Source organism: Tubulanus polymorphus, chromosome 4, assembly GCF_964204645.1.
Source record: "Tubulanus polymorphus chromosome 4, tnTubPoly1.2, whole genome shotgun sequence".
Taxonomy (NCBI): Eukaryota; Metazoa; Nemertea; class Palaeonemertea; order Tubulaniformes; family Tubulanidae; genus Tubulanus; species Tubulanus polymorphus.
Genome location: NC_134028.1, coordinates 11,821,405 through 11,845,262, shown reverse-complemented (window position 1 = coordinate 11,845,262; position 23,858 = coordinate 11,821,405). Strand labels below are relative to the sequence as shown.

At 39.8% G+C, this 23,858-nt stretch overlaps 1 protein-coding gene across 2 annotated transcripts in view; it reads left to right on the top strand.

Annotated features, from left to right (window-relative positions):
• Window positions 1-23,858, top strand: part of LOC141904637 (putative E3 ubiquitin-protein ligase MGRN1) — a 124,027-nt gene that overhangs the window by 41,412 nt on the left and 58,757 nt on the right. For both annotated transcript variants that reach the window (XM_074793264.1, XM_074793263.1), the window contains exons 5-8: window positions 6,118-6,463; window positions 7,602-7,844; window positions 10,313-10,460; window positions 11,138-11,219. In XM_074793264.1, the coding sequence (XP_074649365.1) occupies window positions 6,118-6,463; window positions 7,602-7,844; window positions 10,313-10,460; window positions 11,138-11,219 (819 nt within the window). The remainder of the gene's footprint in view (window positions 1-6,117; window positions 6,464-7,601; window positions 7,845-10,312; window positions 10,461-11,137; window positions 11,220-23,858) is intronic.

Below are 23,858 nucleotides of genomic sequence, written 5' to 3'. Positions count from 1 at the left end.
AGCCATACGTATACATTTGTGAAAACAGTTTCTGTTTTTACTAAACACTGATTTTGATTCAACTGACCTGTTCTTAAGATCCTCTGTATAGAGCTCCTCCTTGTGTTTCAGTGAAATAAATCGACCTCTTGTCATCCAAGGGTTTAGCTTATCTTATAATCGATTCCATTTCCTTTTGATAATTGGGAATGAGTTGTCATAGTATTTAGTAAATCATTCCATTTTTCGTGCATTAAATACCTTTTGAAAATCCACATGTTGCCCTATTAACTTGTCTATAATTTACATGATGTAGAGTTTTTAGATTCAGCCCAGCTGAATCTATAAGTATAAAAATGGAGTGCTGAATAAGTGTTGACCACTATCTCCTCTGAGTGTGAAATGATTCACGGGCTAAGGTCTGCATTAAGTTGGCTGTTATAACAGCAGCTAAGTGGCAACTGCTTTTGAAGGCTATTGATGAAGCCTAAATTGGGTAAATTGACATTTTTATGCCGTTTTTGGGGATTTCAGCGACGTAGTGAGACGTGATCTTTATCCACTAACGTAAACAACACAAGCAGAATTGTACAACATTTACTGTCAAATTTACAAGTAGGCTTTACATGGGCTTGCATGATTGCGAGGCCATATTGCTATCACACGGTTCATGTGCGGCATAGTGCTGCCGACAATTCAATTCGTTCTTGATTAACACAAGAAAATTTCACAATAAAACATTTACTTTCACGTTTTTGAAAAATTCTTTTAATTTTCTATTACTTTCATTGGGTGCTTGCAATAGCGGCCATTTGAAAAATCTCTGTATGAACATTTATATTTATCAGTTTAGATATCTAAAACTTAAAAACTGCTTTTCTGTAAAATAAATTCTGAATTGAATTGAATTGGAAGACTGGTTCCCTGTCTCTTCAAAGAGCCAGGGGGTGGTAGTCTATGGTGGCAATAAACTTTATCGGATGATCGTAGTAGATTGTCATTTGAAAAAAATGCAACTTATTCTTGCTTAATGTCTTTATTATTTTAAAAAGAAAAATTCTGGCTCCTATATCTCTTTTCGTGTTAGCTTCTCTTCACCTGAAGTCACTCGAATTTTTCTATGCCAGCAAAATCATTTCAACACAATCCAATAAGTAATCTAGCAATTATTAACATGATGATAGATTCCGTTAAGACACTACAATATTCAAATAACAACTATCTAAAAGCTTGTACTAACTTGGTCCATGTCTACAATAAAATCATTCTCATCCCCAGTCCCCGGGTGTAACATTTCATGTAACGATGTAAGACAACACCGATCTCTTAGTTCTTTAAAAAGTAATCAGTTCAAAGTTCGATTAATTTTACTACAGAAATGCAAAACCACCAAGCAAGCTTTCAGTACAACCATGTCAGCAAGCCCATTTTTAGAAATTCTTTCTTGTTATATATTACTGATGCAACATATAAAATTCTTCAATGAGAAAACTACAAAAGAAGAAGTAAAATTGATTATGGCGTAGTTTGCAGTATTTACTGCAGAGCTGTGATGATAGTGCCATCGTTTTAGTAACTAGTGAAGCTCACCAAAATCAACGAAGCCATTAATCTTTAGATTGAGGATATTCTCTTAATTTCTCTCTAAAGATTTGTTTGAAAATATTTGAACTAAAATTAACGATGCATATGCTCTGGATTATATTGACGAAAAAAACGTTTGTATTGATATGCAGATGAATTTTAAATAAATCTAATTTGCTTTAAAATACCATTCATGTCGACCAATATTGTGTAGTATAAAGAGCGGTCCGGCCTATGCGTGGGATCTGTCTTATTGACCTCTGTGTCTTATTAGCGCTAGGCTTCTGCTTAACGCTAAAAGTTGTGATGAGACGGTCACATAGTAGGGTAGCCACGTTCCGCGTCCTCTCTCATACGACGTTGAATATCGCTTCTGTCCGGTGAATAGATACTGCTCACACGTACTTATTGCTCATGTCGATCTGGTGTACTGTACTGTGAGAATAGATAGACCCGACCACACCGAAAGAATCTGTTTAGTTGTACAATGTTATAAACTTTATCAGTTCATTTCTAAAACTGCTGGGAGTGATATAGTAAAATATCATTGATCATGGTTTAAAAAAGTAATGTACAGCAGTGTTCTCCACGGCTCAAATTTATAGTAGGGCGCAGTAAGAAATATTAACCTCATTCTGCAACGACGATTCGAGCACCGAAGGTGCGAAGCCATTGCGGGGGGTCTGGGGGCCCTCCCCCAAGAAAATTTTTTAATTTAATGCCCCGCAGTGTGAAATCAAATAGGACATACTTTACAAGCAACAGCGCCGAGGCAGCGCTGCATGTAGTGAGAAGAACATGCCTCAACACTTGGCCTAGGTTTAGTTTTCCAGGAAACCAGGTACTTGGCACTTGGCCAGGGATATGAATACATTATCACACTCACGCTGAGGCTGACTATCATCGCTATATATCACTTTTTTGATGTGTTACCTTTACTGGTTAATCTCAGCTCAAAGAAAATCCTACTAGATATATATGACACAATATCAATGATGCAGTCAACAAAAATGTATATAAACTTCATTTGTACATACATTTATTGATGATCCACAGACGCTAAACAAACTTTATTGATCAAAGACAAATGCCATATGCAGCGCACGCTCTCATAGATACTGATAGAAGGCTCCAAACACTGAGCTGCCAATCATTCTAGAGACCGCCGTTATCTAAGAAGTCGGCTACGTTCCAACTACTAGAACATTTCACGCATTCGATTTCCCAACTTAGTAGGCACACCATGATTTAGCTTCCCGTAAATTACGCATACGACAACGAAATCACGAAACGACACATTTTCCTTCAAACTGGTTCTCTGAAAGTAAATCATAAGGAATCCTGTACTTTTACCTCAAACCGAATTCTGTCCATTAAAATTGTTACTAATTTGAAATAATATAGCTTCTATCTGAGTACTTCAGAGATGAAAATCTTCCGACCATAGACTGATTTCCGACCTTCTCTTTTTTTTTCTTCATTCCTGAGATCAGTGTAAATCGCCTCAATTGCGCATGTCACATCGGAGCGCTCCGTAGTTAGGGGTAAATGGTGCCTTGGTGACTCATGACTCGACACGACCTAATAAAATATTACAGGGCCAGATTACCAAATTTTCTTTAAAAGCACAACTTGTCATTCTAACCTGGAATCCATAACTGATCGCGTGTGGATTTACATCACTAGCTCTGTATGCAGGGCCTTCATTTCCACTATCTATTGTATATCGTACATCGCTGAAATTACAGATTGACAATTGGGAATACTTGTAATTCTTAGGATTTCGCATCTACTCATCAGGAAAAATTTTAGTCGTTCTTATGTAACTAACCTGTGTTGTTTTGGAAGACTTGGGAAGAACTCTACGATTTAAATAATTCTGCTGATTGGGCTGGTCTGTAATTGTTTGTCTCATTTCGTGTAACCTAAAAATTCATGGGCCATTGTTTTGGAATGACGGATCAATAATAAGGTTTTTAAGTTGCTTAATTCAAGAGAGTTGGTAGTAGTTTAATGTTGATATTTTACCTGAAAACAATACTTCGATCTTTCTATGACATCGATGACCAATCCTATCACACTGGCTGTCATTTCTGTTGCATAATGACAATCCAGTATGAACTGCACAAGTATGGGTGCTCTCTTAAGCAGTTCGCTCACATTTGCGTGAATCGCACTGTTGAGATATCTTACATCACTTCCAAGAAGATCGTACAGCAAATCAACAGTCCCTTCATATACATTACACTGCATTACTGCACAGACGGGTCCATTGCAGGCCACAGCTTTAAAGAGCACGCATTCACAAGATCTCGCTTTTAGATATGAATTCGACTCGACAAACACTTTGAGATTAGCAAGATGATTGTGTTTACTTACCATACTCTCTAGGTGTTATTTTTCCAGTTTTAGTAAGTGAATCAGACACATTTATAGAGTAATTTTTTACATTTTGTATCGTGTATGAAGACTATCCTTATGTTTCGTGCCTTCAATTTGAACACTTCCTACCCCTGGCGAGTCATCTTTTATGTTGTGCAGCAGATCTTTCCAAAATCCCAGATCTATCCCGTTGCATATTATTGTATGAGGTTGGTCCTTACAAACGGGACGTGAAAATATAAACGCACAAACACATTCCATGTAGGTTGCAAAGTATGAAGTGGAATCGCCTGTTCATTCAAAAATTTTGTAGCTGACCGTGACATAGCCCTTAAATGAATAAAAGTTATATTCAATTCAGAAGAAAAATGTACAAGTGCTTGGAAAAAAAGCAAAAAGTATTAATACCTCTGAAATGAAGAGAGCGGATTCCTTGCTTGTGCCACTAAATGCATATACTTGAATAACAAACGATAATCAACTAGACTTGAATTATTCGAATTCACCAAAAGTACTTGCTGGCCATCGAAAAATAATCGGCAATCACAATCACCATCGTATGGGATGTTATACACTACAAAAGATATACAAAGTCAAATAAGCATCCATTTTAGGGACAAATGTTAATAATTATTATTATGTTATGTCTAAAAACATGAAGGGCCTTCAATATGAAACTTGATGGGCTTTTGAGGGTATGATCACCAAATTTGATGGACGAAAACTTAATTGATACATTTTTAATTGAAATTTACCTGTTACCGTAGAGAACCCTATTAATGTTAATAAACAGGCCTAATTGATTATTATTACATTACATTTAATAGGCTTAACAGCACCATCTCTTATAGTATAACACTGTCCTCCATTTTCTGTATATATGGTAGCATTTTGCAATTCCCATTCCATTAAAACAGGATCCCGCTTATCCCATGGGCGATTATGTTTGCAACTAGGAGTTACCAAATACAGAATAAGAGCTTCAGGATACCCTTAGCCCAGTTTTCGTGTCCTGAGAACTTCCCTCAGCCTGCTTGGCAACGGATACGGTATTTTAATTGATGACACTGACTTGATCTCTCTCTGTGGAATAGGTTCATCATCATTATTCGCTTTTGACGGTAAATCAAAATTATTTTCTTCGCACCAGTCTTTATGAGGAGAATTGCTATTGAAACGACATGTTTGGCAAAGAAAATGCCCTAACCGACTGTTCCATTTAATAATGTGTACACCAGAAACGAAGGGTTTGTTAGAAAGAATAGCTACTGAAACGGTATCTGCAACTTCATTCTCTAAACGATTTCTGTATATTTCTGTGACTGCAAAGGAATGTTTGCAATTTCTACTCGCATAATGAACTTTGAAAGTAGAAATGTCTTCAGTAACGATTTTACTGAGTGCATTCAATTCTGAATGAACATTCACTCCTTCTTTGCAGTCACATGTCAATAACAGGCAAGTTTCCGCTCAACTATAAAACTTCCGTCCGTTTTTCACTATAAAATGGTTTGCACCATCAGCAACAACGAAAACTCCACCAGTCACTTCCTAGTGTAGTTCATTCTTAAGTAGGTCCAAGAGGTACCTTTGAGTGGTGGTCATATCACATGAAACCACAGTAGAGACAACCCTGGAATGCAAATGATAAGTATACATTGAGTGACACAGAGTGACTATCAAAGAGGGAATAGGAAAAAATACAACTGCAGGTTTGATTACGGGGCAGCTTGTTTTGGGCGGCGCTATATAATAAAACTGAGCAGAATGCCAGAGCAGTATACCGAGCAGCTCACTTGTTCGGCCGCATAAGTTCCGAGCAATCTTTTGAAAATGGGTATGTTTCATAGCTCCCCTTGACCCCTGTTTCAAACTTAGTTAACAAGTAGCACATCACTAAGGGCAGAACCCTATTTAGAATTGAGTTGATGTGATTTAAATTATGGGTTCCAGTGGATAACAGTTTTGAGGCTGCAACTGTTGACCTATATATAAAACTTTGTGTATACATAGTATCTTGTATTTGCTTATAGAAATGATAGCAGCCATGATATTTCCTAGATGCATTCACAACAAGCTGTAACTTTTTATGTGGTGGTAAACATCAGGCTTTTTAGTTGTTAGCCTCATTCTAGATTAGTTATTGACTGTAATAGTCTCACTATATTTCAGATATCACCCCAGAGACTCAGCTATGAATTCTGAAACATTCCATTATAAGCGTGGGGCTAACCAGACATTCAGTCAACCAACTCATGTAATAGACCCAAGCAAGTTCAGTGAAGAGGAACTGCAATATAATCTTGAAGCAGGAACAATTCCTATTGTCATTCAGTGTGTAGTTGAAGATGAAGAAGATCACATTGGACATGCACATATGACATTTGGTGTGGTTGATAAAAATTCAGACAATACTTACACGCTGAAACCATTAAAACAGAAGCAAATGGTAGATGGTCTGTGTTATTTATTACAAGAAATTTATGGGATTGAAAATAAAAATTGTGAACTTACAAAGGTGAGTGGTAAAACTTCTAAGAGCTAGGCAATTACAAGGATTATTAGTCTATTTGTTATGCGCATATACATTACGTAGGTATCTATGTATCTTCTTCTGTTTCAATTTGATCCATACAAATCCCAATAAGTAATTCCAATTTGAGTTATAAAGTGAAAGCCATCATTTTGGACAAGTTGTTGAAATGGTACAGCAATGGAAAGATCCAAAGATGGATAACCGACCTTTTTAGTTTTTCCATCATTCATGAAGACATTGTAAATCCATGGGCTGGGGGTATTATTGAGACTTGATAATCTGAATGGTAGAACACGTGAAGAAAGTGAATCAATTATGTTGATATATATATATATATATATATATATATATATATATATATATATATATATATATATATATATACACACATACATATATACATCAGTTGCTCCACAGCGCGTTTTTGGGGCATACTGTATTCACTTCGTCTTCCGTCCGTCTGGCATCTGTCCGCAGTAATTTCCGTGCCCTAGCACCTAAACCCTTTCGACAGATTACGTCTGATTTAGATTTTGGATCATGTTGGTCAAAGGTCAAGGTTACTAGAAGCTGTTATGTATTTTTCATTTCCGGGCTCTTAATTCATAAACAGTATAAGATAACTTTGTGAAATTTTATGGATGGGTTGCGCTAGAGACAGTAATCGACTGATTAGATTTCGAATCCTGTAGGTGAAAGGTCAAAGTCACGGAAAGCCGTTTTGCATCTTTCATTTCCTGCCTTCATAAATAGGTCAACATATGCTCGGGTGTATTTTACACTCAGGCGTTTCACCTGATGTGGGGGCATCAGTCGTCTTCATTGACATTCTAGTTGCTAAAATGTTTGCTGATTGGACCATTTAAGGGAAATCAAACAGAAGCCTTATGAAGATTGTTACAAGTGCTGATTGGTATGACAGGATTCTGGTGGGCTAGTAACCAACATTTCTTAAGGTCAAAGGGTTCTGGGAATGGCTTTAGCTTAATGAGTTCGAAATTCCTTGACGGGTGAAAATGGACCAACCAGGTTTAGATGCATTTTCATCTTGTTCTAACAAACTTCGTACATGTATAATCTCAGGTATTTTTCATTTATTTATACATTTATTTTTTTACAGTCAAATCAAGAAGATGAGTTTGAGGATACTGGGTCTGAATGTGTTATATGTATGTCTGAATCGCGGGATACACTGATCCTACCATGTCGACATTTATGTTTATGTAGTGCATGTGCCAACAATTTGCGATACCAGGCAAATAATTGCCCCATTTGCCGTGCACCATTTCGAGCATTGTTGCAGATAAGGGCTATGAAGAAGAAATCATTGACAAATAATTTGCAACCACAGCGCCATCACCAGGTAAGTAAAATACCGTATTTCCTAGTATGTATTACCGCCAGAGGTTAACTATCGAATATTAGGAATTTGACCTGGATATTGGACAGATTGGATGTGTGTCAGGATATATCTAGCTTACAGTATCAATGCAGTTAAATTTGCCATGCACTTTAAGCCCACTTGGTATGAAGCCCTACTTAGTTTTTACGGTCGAAGATCATATAGCGAGCGTCGCTAGTAAAAATTCTGCCGTTCACCGAACAACACCCGTAGTATCTCTTCTGCCATGGATATACTCCAATAATGCTGAGACAGCAGTATTTAGCTGCTGCATCCCGCCTTAAACACAGGCCGACTCGGATTGACTGACGCAAAAATAAACTGTTTGCGGTGCAGGTAGTAGAAACAAAAAAACGCAGGGTTTCAGTGATCGTTAAAAAATGTCCGTTGCTCTTTATTTGGGGAGAAAATTTACTAGCATGTATCCATGCCAAGATGAAACACATCAGGCGTGAAACCCTAAGGGGGATGTTTCGAGGATTTTTGGATCGATTCTAATGTCATCACTTGGCCTTTGCGGCAATTAAAACTACCACTTAGTATTAGTACAGGCACTAGTGCCTGTCACATGAACTTCATTCATACATTGAAGCATAGAACTATAACGTAACTACTACTACAAAATAATTCTTTAAGAAAGATAAAATACAACATAAACATCTAGAACTTTGAAGTCACGAATTAAAAAGATTTTTCAAGCAATGCCCTTACTCCAAACAAGCTTTCAAGCTTTCTAGGATTCAAGGTAAAGCACACTTTGCCCATGGGCAATTTATTTCAGTTCCATTCAATGCAGTTGCATAATTCTTATCGATCATTTTTCTCGGACTCTGTTGCACGTCTAGAGTAACAATTGATACGTGATAAGAAACCAACTCGCCCCGGCTCCTCGCGCTGCACAATTGAATCCCAATAATAATGGGAGACTGGTTGAATTATCGCTGCGTGGTTCAAATCCTAGAATTATATTGCTCATGAACAAAATTTGCGCGCTCTTTTAAACGATCGACCGACAGGGCAATGACCTTTTAATATCGGTCTGAGCGACAGGCATACGTTGTAAGATTTAAACTTAAACGGCAAGGCAATGATCGAAATTGTGCACACCAACGTCAGACAGGCGACCTAGTCATTTTAAATCATCGTCCCGACATCGACAGCATTTCGGCGTCGATGGGGTGTCGATCTCTGTCCAGGGGGATACAGGATTGACGGCTGCATTAGTGCAAGCTTTCGGAAGGTTGTTATTTGAAAATTGTGGTGTCTTTTCGGACCCTATCGTATGTTGATAATTGCTAGATTACTATAAAGATTGTCTTGAAATAATTTTGACTTACCGAGTGACTTCAGGTGAAGACAAGCGAACATGAAAATAGATAGGAGCCACGATTTTTCTTTTTAAAAAATAAAGACATAAAGCAAGAATAACTTGCATTTCCTTCAAATGACACTTCACTACGATCATCCGATAAAGTATAAATGCCACCATAGACTACCGCCCCCTGGCTCTCTGAAGAGACAGGGAATCAGTCAAGTCAATTCAATTCAATTCAGAATTTATTTTACAGAAAAGCGGTTTTAAGTTTTAGATAAACTAAAACAAGAAATGAAATCCTTAATATGGACTTTCCTTAATTTACATGAGTGTATGTCATGATCCAGCATCAAGATTAAACATTGGTACTCTAGAGATTAAGCAGGACAAATGAAAAAGAGTGAAAAAACAATTGGATTGAATTCAAATGATTGCAGAAAACTGACTTATTACAGGATAATTAGATCAAAAATTTCTTTTTTTTCAAATTAGGAAAGGAAATGGCATGAAGTTTTTGGCATGAATATACGTAACAGGGTGTGTGTTCTTACGAAACGAAATGTAGTTCCAACAACAAATAAATAACTAAATTGATAAATGAGCAACGGATTCCGATGAAATTCAATAGGGATTGAGATTTTATTATTACATTGAATGTTTTGAAAGTTCCCAAGAGAAGCTAAGCCTTGTTCGGGAGTTATTTTGTACCAAAGGAAGAAAGATAAATATGTGATAGCAAAATCGACTTCGCTAAAGCGTAAGTCCATAAAAATATAAATGTTCTTACAAAGATTTTTCAAATGGCTGCTTACGCAAGCACCCAATGAAAATAAGGCAAAATTAAAAGAATTTTAAAAACGTGAAAGTAATGTGTTATTGTGAAATTTTAATTGTGTCAATCAAGAATGAATTGAATTGTCGTCAGCACTATGCTGCGCATGAATACCAATTTCAAGACTGATCCCGCACGTTCAACCAAGGTTGGTGTGCGCTGGAACCTAGATTTTATTACTGCAATAAATGTATGTAAATATCCGAGCCCAAGAAAGTTTCTATGGAAAGTTATCAACTCCCCAAGCAAGTTATCAATCCGTGTATACATCTTTTTTTCTAGAGTAATTCCGATGACGATGACTGCTGTTCAGGAATAAGTCAAGAAGGTGTACCCCATGGGTATGAAGCTGTCTCTTTGATTGAAGCACTAAATGGTCCTCCTCGTTTACCACCCCCACCACCTAATCCGTTGCATCTACCACCGGAAGGTAAATATAGAATTTCTGACTTATACTTACCTCATGGACGTTATTACTCTAAATACATCATGTAGATGCAGGGTGTAGGTTAACCTTTTAAGGACTTAAGAAGATCTTTTTTCATATGGCAAGAGACCACAAACACGTACAAATTTCATTCTGAACAGGATGCCCCATTGTATGCACTACACTGTTTCTATTCATTGTAAACGGTTCGGCGTGCTGTAAATATGGCTAATTACACACTTTTTATACTTCTGCTACAAAGTGTAGGAGGGGGGTATACTGGAATCAGTTTGTCCGTCCCTGGACACAATCGTGTCCGGAGATCTCCTAAACTACTGGCTCTCTTCTCGTAACTCTACGCATATGTTTGTCTGGATATGTAGTTATGCATCTGCATTTTATTTTGTAATTCTATTGGCCAGCAATAAAAACAAGGCAATTTTTGGCAAATTTCAGTGTACTTTTCTGCTCTTTTTTAGTATAAGATGCTCTGCTAAGGCTTCAGATTAGATATTTTTTTAGGGTAGAGCCCCTAAAACTTAAGTTGGCGCAGGAAATTTTGAATGGTCTTTATGTCTTAGACACTTGTAATTTGCCTCATCAGGCATTGTAAAGTTAATTTCTGAAGATACCTTCTTTCTGTTAATGATAATGATTAACTAACTTTAAATTCTTTGTAGGGTTACCCCCACCTGGACGTCCTAGTCTGCTAAATTCACCCAGTGATAGTCCACCAGTTGATCGCAAAAAGGCACTCAAAAGGTTACTCTTTCTATATGTGTTAAGGGTTTAAGTTATCATTTATCGGGGGTTTTGACAGGTGAGATTACCGCTCTTATTGAAATTGAAGGTCATTGGCCATCAGATATTGCCACTGTGGTGGCCGTCGAAAATTTCTTGTTGGCATGATGCTGCTTACATTTCTGAATGCAATTCTTGAACCTGTGTTAAGGTTTGGGCAGGTGAAATGCTTACCCTTATCAACAATGAAGGTCATTAGCCATAGAAATATAGATACAATCTAGTTCATGGATGTGAAACTGGTTTTTTGAAAAATTAACCTAAAAAAGGTTTTAACTTATAGTATTGTTAATGAGTGTCAACATTGTCACAGGACACATCTCCTTACATGGAATTTGGGTCACCCATTTCTTGTTTTCCCCACAATGGGGAGTTTGAAATTGAGGGTATACCATTTTTAGCCCACTTGGGACTATTGTCCCGGCGCTATCGCCTTCACTTTTCTTCCGCCTGTCCGTTCGTCTCTCAGTTCGTCTGTCTGTAAACGGAATCCAGTTATTTTGGGAAGTTTTGGCCATCAAATATCACCCTTATCAAAATTGAAGGTCATTAACCATAGAAATATTGCCACATTCTAGTTCACAGATGTGAAAGTGGTTTTTTGAGGAATTGTAAAATTAACCTAGAGAAGGTTTTAACTTGTAGTCTTGTATGCTGTCCATTGACCTTTTTATTGCCCAAAAATGTAGATTTTGGCCTGAATTCTGAGTCCTGTAGCTTCCTACTGGTTTGTCATCAGTACTCATTCATAGGTGGAAAAAGGTTTTCCCACATTATATTGATACTTAAGCATATTTGGTTGCCACATCAGTTGCAAAGTTGTAGCTCATGACATATTCTATGATTGTGATGAGTTTCAAGCCCATTGGTTTTTGTAATGGCCACCAGGGGGTGTTGAACAATACAATTTAGTATTTCTATATTATATTCGTATCTATGCATATTTTGCTACCACAATCAATTGGAAAGTTTTAGCTCATGACATGGTCTATGATCGTGGTAAGTTTCAAGGACATAAATTATTCTATATGGTCACTGGGGGGTGTTGGATAGTAGAATAACTTAGTATTTCCTTATTTTATTGGTACCTAGGCATATTTTGTAACCATGATCAATTGCAGCTCATGACATGTTCTATGATGATGGTGAGTTTCAATGTCATTGGCCTTTGCATATGGTCACCAGGGGCCGTTGAACAATGCAGTAATTTAGTATTTCCATATTATATTCATACCTATGCATATTTTGTTGCCACAATCAATTGGAAAGTTGTAGCTCATGACATGGTCTATGTTTGTGGTAAGTTTCAAGGACATAAATGATTCTATATGGTCACTAGGGGGCATTGAATAGTAGAATAACTTTGTATTTCCTTATTTTATTGGTACCTAGGCATATTTTGTTACCATGATCAATTGCAAAGTTGTAGCTCATGACATGTTCTATGATGATGGTGAGTTTCAATGTCATTGGGCTTTGCATATGGTCACCAGGGGGCGGTGAATAGTAGAATAACTTAGTATTTCCATATCATATTGGTACTAGGCATATTTTGTTAGCACAATTAATTACAAATTGTAGCTGCTGATATGTGCTATGATTGTGGTGAGTTTCAATTCGTTGGTTTTTTCAAGGTCATTGGATGGGGCATTGAATATTGAAATTGTTAGATTGTTGAGTATCTGAAACCACTTCCCAATTGGGCATGGTGTCCCTGGACCTCTAGTTTGGTCTCCCTATATTGGGGAGTGAAAAATTGAAGGGTATACGATTTTAGCCCACTTGGGACTTTTGTCCCAGCGATATTGCATTCACTTTTCTTCCCTCTCATCGTTCGTCCATTCCTCCATCTCTAGACAGAATCCAGTTATTTTCGGAAGTCTAGGCCATCAAATATTGCTACTGGTGTCCACCCTTATCAAATTTGAAGGTTGCCACATTCTAATTCATAGATGTGAAAGTGGTATTTACTTCGAATACATTCCCTGGGAAAATACACTATAGCCATATTGCTTTTGGCTAGGCAGATAACGCCCGAATCGACTTTTGGTAGGGGCGCCGTAACATAGCGCCATCTGGCGAGACGCCATCATCTTTTTGCTTGGCGCTTGTTCTCTAGAGAACGTGTTTCGGCAGTGTTCGTAAATCGGTTAAAATTCTTCGTGTTGGATCGGACATCCGTTCTAATTGATATAAGAAACAGACATAAGAGTGATTGATCTCGGAATAGAAGTCGAACTTCGGGTGAGATCGTTTTTAATTTATGCGCATTTCAACATTTTGCCACCGGTTTTCTACTTCCGGTTTCGCGGGAGCGCCGTGCTGTTTTCTTAGCGGCTCCTCCCGCCTTATATATTTAATAATTATCATTCAACGTAATTGATTTCCGTCTCATCATTCATGAAAATTAATAATCTGTACTAAAAATCGTATCAATAATTAACCCTTCATTTCAGCTTATTTTAGGGTTTAACATGTCGGATCACGACGTCTCCAGTTCCCCTAGGGGACCGAGATTTAAACGTTTGGGCAAGGTTGATACACCTTCTAAGACCCCAGCGTCCTCATCGGGCAAGGTTGATATACCTGAATGCCCGGATACTCGGTAACAGGGCTATGATCCGGGACGATCCGTGTCTAGGTCCAGGTCCCGATCGAGATTTAGTCGGTCCGACTCTTCGTCTCCTACTAGACGTAGGCACCAGCACTCTAATAAAAAACGACGTCGTTCACCGTCTGACCCCAGCTCTGGGTCAAGGTCTCGTTCTAACAACTAAAAGGTAAGGAAACCCGGGCCCCAAGCCTCCATCAGTGCCAACAGGGCTGTCCTGCAACCCAACAGATGGGTTGGTGTTGGATGATGTCAACGATTTTTCTGACGAAAAATCTCATGATCCAGAAGATCCTGGTCTATCCAGGGACGGAGACATGCACAGATCGTGCTCTCCGTCACCATCCACAATGGAAGAGACGGGAGACATTCCATTCAAGGACTTAGTAAAAGAAGTTTTCTCCCGGTACGGAGGTACCAAGGCCAAACCTAAAACAACCCAGCCTAGAGGGTCGGCCGCCAAAATCTTCAGTCCATCCGATGACACCGAAGAGTTAGTTTTAGCACCACATTCTGCATATAGAGAAGAATGGCGTGAGACTTTGGACACGACACTGTGGGGTGGTAAGCGTACAGACAATACTTGGTCTTATCCTCCATTAGAGGCAGGCATGAAGGATTCAAAATTTTTCTCTCCGTTGTATCCTCCCATATCGGGGTACAAGACTTATTATTACGCCACACCAGATGCTGATGATCCCGGATTCAAAACAAACTTTGAGTTAGACTCCGATGGGTCAACCACGATAGGACTACCCAAAAAACCACCGCCTTCCTACACTTTACCAAAACAAGCAATGGGAGCGTTGAACCAATTAGCTCGTAGCATTTGTCAAATCGCGTCTTTCCAAGACATTTCACTGGTTGCCATGCACGGCGAGTTAGAAAAAGTAAAGTCTCAACTAGTCCAGGATAATCCGGATCCAGAGACAATGTCCGAACACGTGGCGACTATAGAGAGAATTCTACAGTCTATGGCCAAGGCGTTGTGTCACCAAGTACCTTTGGGTATAAGGATCCAGGCTAACCTAGCCTTGATCAATAGATATAGCTTGTTGGCCGACTCCAAACTTCCAGACCCAGTGAAAGTAGCTCTATACAGAGCACCGCTGGGCAATTCCTCACGGGTTTTCTCTGGATGCTGCGCATCCGCCGATGCGGAGGCCACCAAGATCAGAGATTCTCAGGCTAAGGCCGGTAGGCAGTCATGGAAGACATCAAAAAAGCCTAGTTATTACGCCGGCAACTCTACCTACAGAAACTCACCTGCAAATCAGCCCGTATACAATCAATCTCAAGTCAACAGCAAATTAAGCTACAAAAAAGCGCGTTGGACAAGCTCCAAGGGAGCTCAAAGCGACAACAATAACAATTTGAACTATGTCAGTTATTCTCAAAGTTCTTACAGTGACAATCCCCAAAGGGGTAGGGCTAGATTACGTAGGGGCTTCAATCGACCCTTTCGTGGCCGCGCCAACACAGGTACCCGTTGAAGATGTCAGGCCAGTGGGCTCTTGCCTTCAAGACGCCTCTTCCCACTGGCTAGAAAAATTTGGCGACACTTGGGCTACAAAGATCGTTTCCAAAGGATACCGACTGAAATTCGTTCACAAACCGCATCTATCTCATCAGCCGGTGGAAATGAGGCCGAAGTGGGGGCAGGAGTCCCACGTTATGCCAGCGATCAACGAGATGATTTTAAAAAGATCGCTGGAAGAAATCCCTCTAGGATCCCCGGGATGGTATTCAAGAATTTTCACCGTCCCAAAATCATCTGGGGGCTTAAGGACGGTAATAGATCTGTCAGCTCTAAATCGTTATATCATAGCTCCAAAATTCAAGCTAACAACACCCAAGGAGGTGATTCAGGGGCTGGAGCCAGGCCAATGGGCAGCATCCATAGATCTGAGGGATGCATACCTACAAGTACCAATACACAGGAACTCAAGAAAGTATTTAAGAGTTCACTGGAAGGGAAGAACATACCAATTTCGGTCTCTGCCCTTCGGCCTGAGTTCAGCCCCTTGGGTCTTCACCAAACTTGTCAAAAGGGTTCAGAAACACCTTCAGTCGAAGGGAGTTCGCATTTTCTGTTACCTGGACGATTGGCTGGTTGTGGCAAATTCGAAAGCAGAGTGCAAGGAAGCCTTAGACAAGACACTGGCATTGATCCGTCAATTAGGTTTCATAGTGAATTTAGAGAAGTCCCAGTTGACCCCCTCTCAAAGGTTCACGTACCTAGGTATGCACTTCGACCTGACGCAGGCCTTAGTCAGACCAGCACAGGCCAGAGTTCAGAAGCTGAGGGAGGCAGTTCTCGGTCTCCTGACGGGGGCGCCCAGATCGGCTCGGTCCTGGTCCCAGGTTTTGGGCCAGATGAGTTCCGTTGCACCCGTAGTTACGCTCGGTCGTTTACACAGCCGTTCTCTTCAAAGATTCTGGAAGCAAGCTTGGAGATCGGTAGGGGAAGAGTGGGATACCTTATTGCCGGTACCACCGGTGAACCTAATCCCCGACCTCGAGTGGTGGACTCTCGCGCAGAACTTGACAAGAGGCACCTCCCTAGCACCTTTGAAGGCCCCGATTCATCTATTCACGGATGCCAGCCATCAGGGCTGGGGAGCACATGTAGAAGGTTTTCAGAAAGCCGGGAACTGGTCTCGAGCAGAGGCTCATCTCCACATAAATCACCTGGAACTGTTAGCGGTTCAAAAGGCCTTCAAACACTTCAAAAGGAGGTTAGGGGGTCATCATGTGTGGCTGTCAACGGACAACTCCACAGTAAAGGCTTATTTGCTCAACCAGGGGGGGACCAGGTCCCCAACATTATCCAACTTAGCAGCTCAGATTCTGACCTGGGTCCAGGCTCAAGGGATGATTCTTTCGGTTTCTCACCTGGCGGGCAGCCTGAATGTGGTGGCCGACGCTCTGTCTCGCCAAGACAAGCCAGTAGCCACCGAGTGGACATTGGCAGTCAGGGTAGCCAATCAAGTCCGGGCCCTGATGGGAAGTCCGAACGTGGACCTGTTTGCCACTCGCTTCAACACGAGGTGTCCGGTGTTTGTGTCCCCATTTCAAGACGACTTGGCGTGGGGGGTGGACGCTCTATCTCTGAGTTGGGACAACCTGCTGGCTTATGCCTTTCCCCCCACTCCCCTACTCAATCGAGTGTTGGAGAAGATAGAGGGGGCAGTCAACTGTCAAGTGGTCTTAGTGGCTCCCTGTTGGCCGACTCAGACATGGTTCTTCAGACTCCTGCATCTACTGGTGGACTTCCCTCGCACTCTGCCCAATTACCCCGGGTTACTGTCCCAGGGACGGTCAAGTTACACCCAAATCAATTCCAATTGAATCTACACGCCTGGCCATTGTCAAGCGACAGCTTTCAAACCAAGGAATTTCTTCGGGGGCAGCCAGATTTATCGTGGAATCCAAACGTCCCTCTACCGGAGCATTGTACGATTCCAAGTGGGAATGTTACTCCGATTGGTGTAATAGGAGAGCGGTGGATTCTCTCCACCCCTCTGTGTCAGAGTTAATAGATTTTTTCTATTTCCTGTTCGAAGAGAAGAATAGACAGGTTATAACCATTAAAGGCTACAGATCAGCAATAGGGCATACTTTTCGTTCAGCGGGCGTCCCTGTAGTGACGGAGGATGTGAAAATAGCTCAATTGATATCAGGTTTTGGGGTTAAGAGACCCAAACAGGTTTCAGATATCCCGCCATGGGACTTAACAGTGGTTCTTAGAGCACTTATGATCACTCCCTTCGAGCCTATCCGCAATACTACCCTGTCAGACTTATCTAAGAAAACGGTGTTCTTACTGTTCTTAGCGATGGCCGCGAGGCGTTCGATGCTTTATCGATGCGTCCGGGTCATATTTCCTTTGGTCCACAAGATAGGTTTGTCATTTTAAGGCCTGGTCTTAGTTTCATTGCCAAGAATCAAAAGGCTTCCGTAGCAGCCAGATCTTGGAAGATCGAGGCTTTGACGCATAGGGTATCTCACGATCTTCCTGATACGTCGCTCTGTCCAGTAAGAGCTTTAAAGGAGTACCTAGAGAGGACACTTCCCCACAGACAAGATAGGGAGAGGCTCTTTATTCCTCTCCGACAAGGGGATAAGAGAGATATCTCAAGGGACACAATCGCTAGATGGATTGTATCTTTAATTAAAGAAACTCTGCATTCTCAGGGGGCCCAGGCTCCGCTCGGGATACATTCTCATCAGGTGAGGGCATTAGCCATATCCTGGTCATTATTCACGGGGGCTTCCTTGGAACAGGTTTGTCGGTCAGCCTTCTGGACGTCTCCTACCTTCTCGTCATTTTATTTGAAGGACGTTTCTGGACAGTTAGGCTCACTGTCCACGTTGGGTCCAATTGTTACTGCACAGCGAATAAGCGTACAAAAACCCAAAAAACATCGGGCCCAGTTAGACATTTTTAAACCAGGTCCTGGGGATTAAAGGGTTTCTTCTGTATTCAGCTATAAGAAAGTTGATGTATATAAGTTGTGGGCATCTTTTACAGGGCCTAGGTTACCTTAAGACAGTTAGTGGTAAGGGTCCCTTTTGTTATAGGTATTAAGTTTAGACATGAATCATGATTTCATTTATATAGCCTGGGCAAGGCTGCGTCTAGAGTTTAAGTTTTTTACCTACTGGTTTAGGTTAATATCGAGGTTATGGCAGTCAGTGCCTTACTAAGGTATCCGGGAGTCAGTTGACACCGGGTTGTTTGATTTCCTTTTTTCGACTCAAACGTAACAGGGTCATAATAGGCATGTTATTATCTACCAGTACAGTTAGGAACTGAAAAGGAAGCAGCACGGTAGCTCCCTGATTTTTGGTTTTCCACTGGCTCACCTGGGGTTTGTTGCGGTTTTCTGCAGTGAGTTTTAGGGTGAGTGTAAGTGTAGAGAATTTAAATCGACTTTTGGTCGCCTCCCTCCTCCATTCTTTGGGATTCTGGCTATAGTGTATTTTCCCAGGGAATGTATTCGAAGTAAATATTACAATTTTGTTCAAGAATTGGTATTTACGAGGAATACTTACTTGGGAAAATACACGGGTATTCCCACCCAGCCGTCCCCCAGGCGATTGAGGGATTATTGGCGCAAAAAGATGATGGCGTCTCGCCAGATGGCGCTATGTTACAGCGCCCCTACCAAAAGTCGATTCGGGCGTTATCTGCCTAGCCAAAAGCAATATGGCTATAGTGTATTTTCCCAGGTAAGTATTCCTCGTAAATACCAATTTTTGAACAAAATTGTAATTTTTGAGTAATTGTAAAATTCCAACAGGTTTTAACTTATAGTCTTGTTGATGAGTGTCAGCATTGTCATAGGACACATCTCCTTACATGGAATTGTGGTAACCCTAGAGCCTGGGGCCCATATTTCTATGAATCGTTTCTTGTCATAAGTTTTAATTGGATCAAGATTAAACTTTGTACCAAGATTCAAGATACTTTATTCAGTCTTATAACAATACACTCGATCTCATCAACACAAACAATGAAGAAGTACAGTACACAAATATCAGGTATCGATATCATTACTCATATTATGTTAATCATCACATTAATTATTTCATTGATAGAGCAGTTCCACACTCCTGAAAGATGTCAGCAGATCTTCGGTTACTAGTCCTGCACTAAAACTTGGTACCAGTGATCTGTGGGCTAGATCTCTTCTAAATTTTCTATTGATCTTCTATCTGGATAATAGACTATGTTGATATAGACCCCTAGATCTTTTTCACCCGACAGGCTGCTGTTGTTACACATTTGTGAAGTTTTCAAGGGAAATTTTGAAAACACTTCGATCAATTATCCTTAACTTTCGCATATGTTTGTATCCCCCATGGGAAATATTTGGTCGATCAGACACATGCTGGCCATCGTGTGACCTTTTTTTCTGGTCAAAAAGGTCATTTTGCCCTGAATTCCGAGGCCTGTAGCTTCCGAACAGTTTGCAAATTTTCAGGGTTCGTAGCGATCCTGGAAAGTGCTTAATAGTGCTTGAATCGCTAAATGCGTTTTCAAGGCCTTGAAAATGCTTGAATTTTCAAAATTTCAGTATAAATCATTGGAAGTCCTTGAATTTTTAATGTTGTCCAAATTTTGTCAATTAGTTTGTTGTATTGACTTCAATACGCCCGCGCACTGCCAACCACATGTGAGAGTGCTGTGACTCTGTACTGTCGGCGTGCTATAGACTCGTATATACTGCTGACTTGTGTATATATACAGTACAAATGTATTAGGCACGTGGCTCACTGCTGACAATGCGTATACAAATCTATTAGTAGACACGTGGCGGCACTACCGCTATCGCGCGCTGCGTATATACAAATGCCGTTGTGATGAAATAAACAAACAAAATACTTCAAGACCAATTTCAACAGAAGCTAGGTGCAAGATATGCGCCAAAACCATTGACATATCTTCGATGGGAGAAGCGGCTCTAATGAGTCACGCGGTTTCAAGAAAACATCAAACTGGTGGGGCAGCAATATCTAAAACGACGAAGCTATCAGCTTTTTTTGAAAACAATAAAGATAGTAACAACAACAGGTAAGTTTATGAAAACTTCTCTCTTCTGTTGTGGTTAGGTCTAAACAATTGATCGGATATTTCTTATTAGCAATTACAGGCCATTGTGATCATAATATTCAATCCATTCCATTGGTTTATCACTACTTTTGAACGCAAAAAATATTCAAAATTTCTACCAAGGTTTTTGTCGTTAAATCGCGCTCCTGAGATTAACTTTGAATGAAGTGAGGCTGCTTCTTTTAGCTTTGGTGATTGAAATGAGCAAGAAAAGCTTTTCAATTTTATACATTTCAGAGCTTCTTCGACAGCCTCAGAACCAGCTGCAGTCAGTGGGCATACCAGCCACAGTTTAGATAATTTTCTGACCAAAGAAAATGTACTGCGGGCTGAAATAGTTTGGGCGCTGAATGTTGTCTATAGACATTATTCCTTTAAGTCATGTGAACGTTCCCCAAGCGTTTTCAAGTACATGTTTCCAGATTCAGAAATTGCGGACAAATTTATCTTTAGCGAGAGAAAGGTGTCTTATCTGGTAAATTTCGGAATTTATCCGTATCTTAAGGACCTGATTAAGAACAAAATAGGAGAAGGTCCCTACGTCTTGTTATTTGATGAATCGCTCAACAAAAGAACACAGTCAAAGCAGTTAGATGTTATGTTTCGTTCATGGGATGAAGGCAAAGTTATTTCGCATGACTATGGATCAGCTTTCATTGGACATGCTACGGCAGCTGATATGTTAAACGCGTTCACGGCAGAGTTTGATTTGAATTATTCTGAACTGTATCAATTGTCCATGGACGGTCCGAGCGTAAATTGGTGTTTTTATGATAAACTCAGTAACTATTTGAAAGATGAGTATATTGTTGATTCTGGGTTGTTAAACATAGGATCATGTGGATTGCATATTCTCAACAATGCATTCAAGTCTGGGTCAGAAACATCGAAATGGAATATTGAATCTCTCTTGACCAGCCTTTATATGTTATTTAAAGATGCTCCTGCAAGAAGGGAGGATTGCATGAAGCATTCAACGGTATTTCCAAAGAAATTCTGTCGTCACAGGTATGTCTTCCCTCATCTTCAATCCAGAGCAGAAGTTTAACTCATTCATGAACTAACCTGTCGGATACGGCAAGAAAATCTAATGCTGCATTATTGAAAGGCAGCTTATAATAATAGTGCCCTAGTGTTTATTTTAGTGTCAGTGCCTTCCACACCCACATTTATACCAGTATTAAAATAAGCTGCATTCTTTTAACACCAGTGTTGGTGAAATTAGTGCTGTTTCTGGAATCCATTAAATACAGTTATTCATGTGACCTTATTCAATGATTAATGTTTGATGCCATATTTTTTGTCAATACTTTTTACAGATGGTTAGAAAACGCCCCCGCCGCCGAACATGCCATACATATTTGGCCTGCTGTTCAACAGTATGTAGAATGGGTTGAGACTAAGTTGAAGAGAGCTTCACAACCAACATGTAATTCATATCAAGTTGTAAAAAATGCTGCATCACACTCCATGACCATTCCGCGCCTTCAAGCATTTCTCTCCGTAGCAAAACGAACAACTCCATTCATGACAATGTATCAATCAGACAGCCCTATGTTGCCTTTTATGGCAGGAGATTTGTCCGATCTTGTTCGGAGACTTATGAAACGTATTATCAAATCCAGTGTTGTTGATGATGCAGACTCTATACTCAAGCTTCTTGAGATTGACCTGTCCAATACTGAGAGTCATGTCCGTCATTCCAAAATTGAGGTGGGCTTTAGTGCTGAAACAAAGCTGCGTGAATTGACTGCCACAAAAAAAATATCTGAACGTCAAATTCTAGAATTCCGCAGTGAGTTTTGTAACTTTGTTATTGCTCTTCTGAAAAAATTACTACTGCAAGCACCCATAAAATATGGTATTGTAAGAAATATTCAGTGCCTTGATCCAGTGCGTTTAGCTAACAATCAGGATGTGTGTAAAAAAGAGTTTAAACGTATCCTTACAATATTAGTAACAAACAAGCCTGTGAAAGAACAGGACTGTGATGACATTCTAAGCAGCTTTGATGAGTACTTTGTCTATGTTAATAAGAATAAGTCATCATTTAGTTCATTTGATAGGTTAAAAGACTATTTGGATCAGTTTCTTTTAATGCACATGGGAATAAACACTTCCCAATTCCCAAAATTGTGGAATGTTGTGAAAAACCTACTGCTTTTATCGCATGGTCAAGCCTCTGTTGTAAGAGGGTTTTCCATAAACCGGCAGGTGGAAAGGGATAATATGGCTGAAATGACCTACAGAGCTCAAAGGCTCATTTGTGATCACGTACTTAGTTTTGATGGTGATGTCACAAAAGTTCCGATTCCCCCTGAGCTGGTAACACATGCTGGATCAGCGCATAGTTGTTACAAAGACTTTCTCAAGGAGCAAGCTCCCACTCAGTTATCAGATAAAGATTTAAAGCGCAAGAAAGGAACAGAAATTGAATGAGCTTACTGCGAAAAACAATGCCTGGAAACTGATATTAATAGTCTGAACGCCTCTGCTGATTCATTGGCTGATGAAAGTTTAAAATCTCGCAAACAAAGTGAAACTCATGAGCTCATTTTAAAATCTGTGACCATGAGAAATTCGGCTAAAGACAAATCACATGAGTTGGCCGATGTAATTTCAGCCATCGAAACTCAAAAGGAGCAAATTAATCGATTGTAAATAGGTCGATGAGCTGTAATTTGATTTTGTATAATTTTGTTATTTTTGCTTTCGATAGTATGGCTTTTTGATGGCGAGGTCTACCTGTAGTTCCGTTGAAAGGCCCACAGATTTCTTGTTTTAAAGTTATTAATTTCTGATACATGTAGTAAATCTTTCTTAAAATAAAGCTGAAAGATTCCAAAGTTATCAAGTGCTCTGCTACACGTGGATGTTTCTTTATGATGATTTGCGTTTGTACTTCTTTTAAATTTCTGCAATTAAGGAATTTTCATTGCAATAAATTCACCTTAAATACTAGTGTTTATATGGTATTTTTCAGAAAATAGTACTTGAATTTTGTTGAAATAGGTCCTTGAAAGTACTTAAATTAAGTTGGGCCTGGAGGCTATGAACCCTGATTTTCCTTGAAATTATTGACGGTTATACTTTGACGAAGGCTCTCAAACATGTCAGACAGATTCTTTGACAAGTCAAGCGTTACACAATTGGCAGCCAATTTATGAATAGAAAAATGTTTTTGAAGAAAATATCCACAGGTTTTATAGTCTTGATATTCAATAAATTGTATAACTTTCATAGTATTCATCTCAAGTAGAATTGGGGTTACCTAGCAGGGCTCGTAGTGGGACTTGAAATCCTTGAATTATCAAAAATAAAAGCCTTGAGTTTAGCACTTAGGTCTTGAAAATTGATTTTTGGGCCTTGC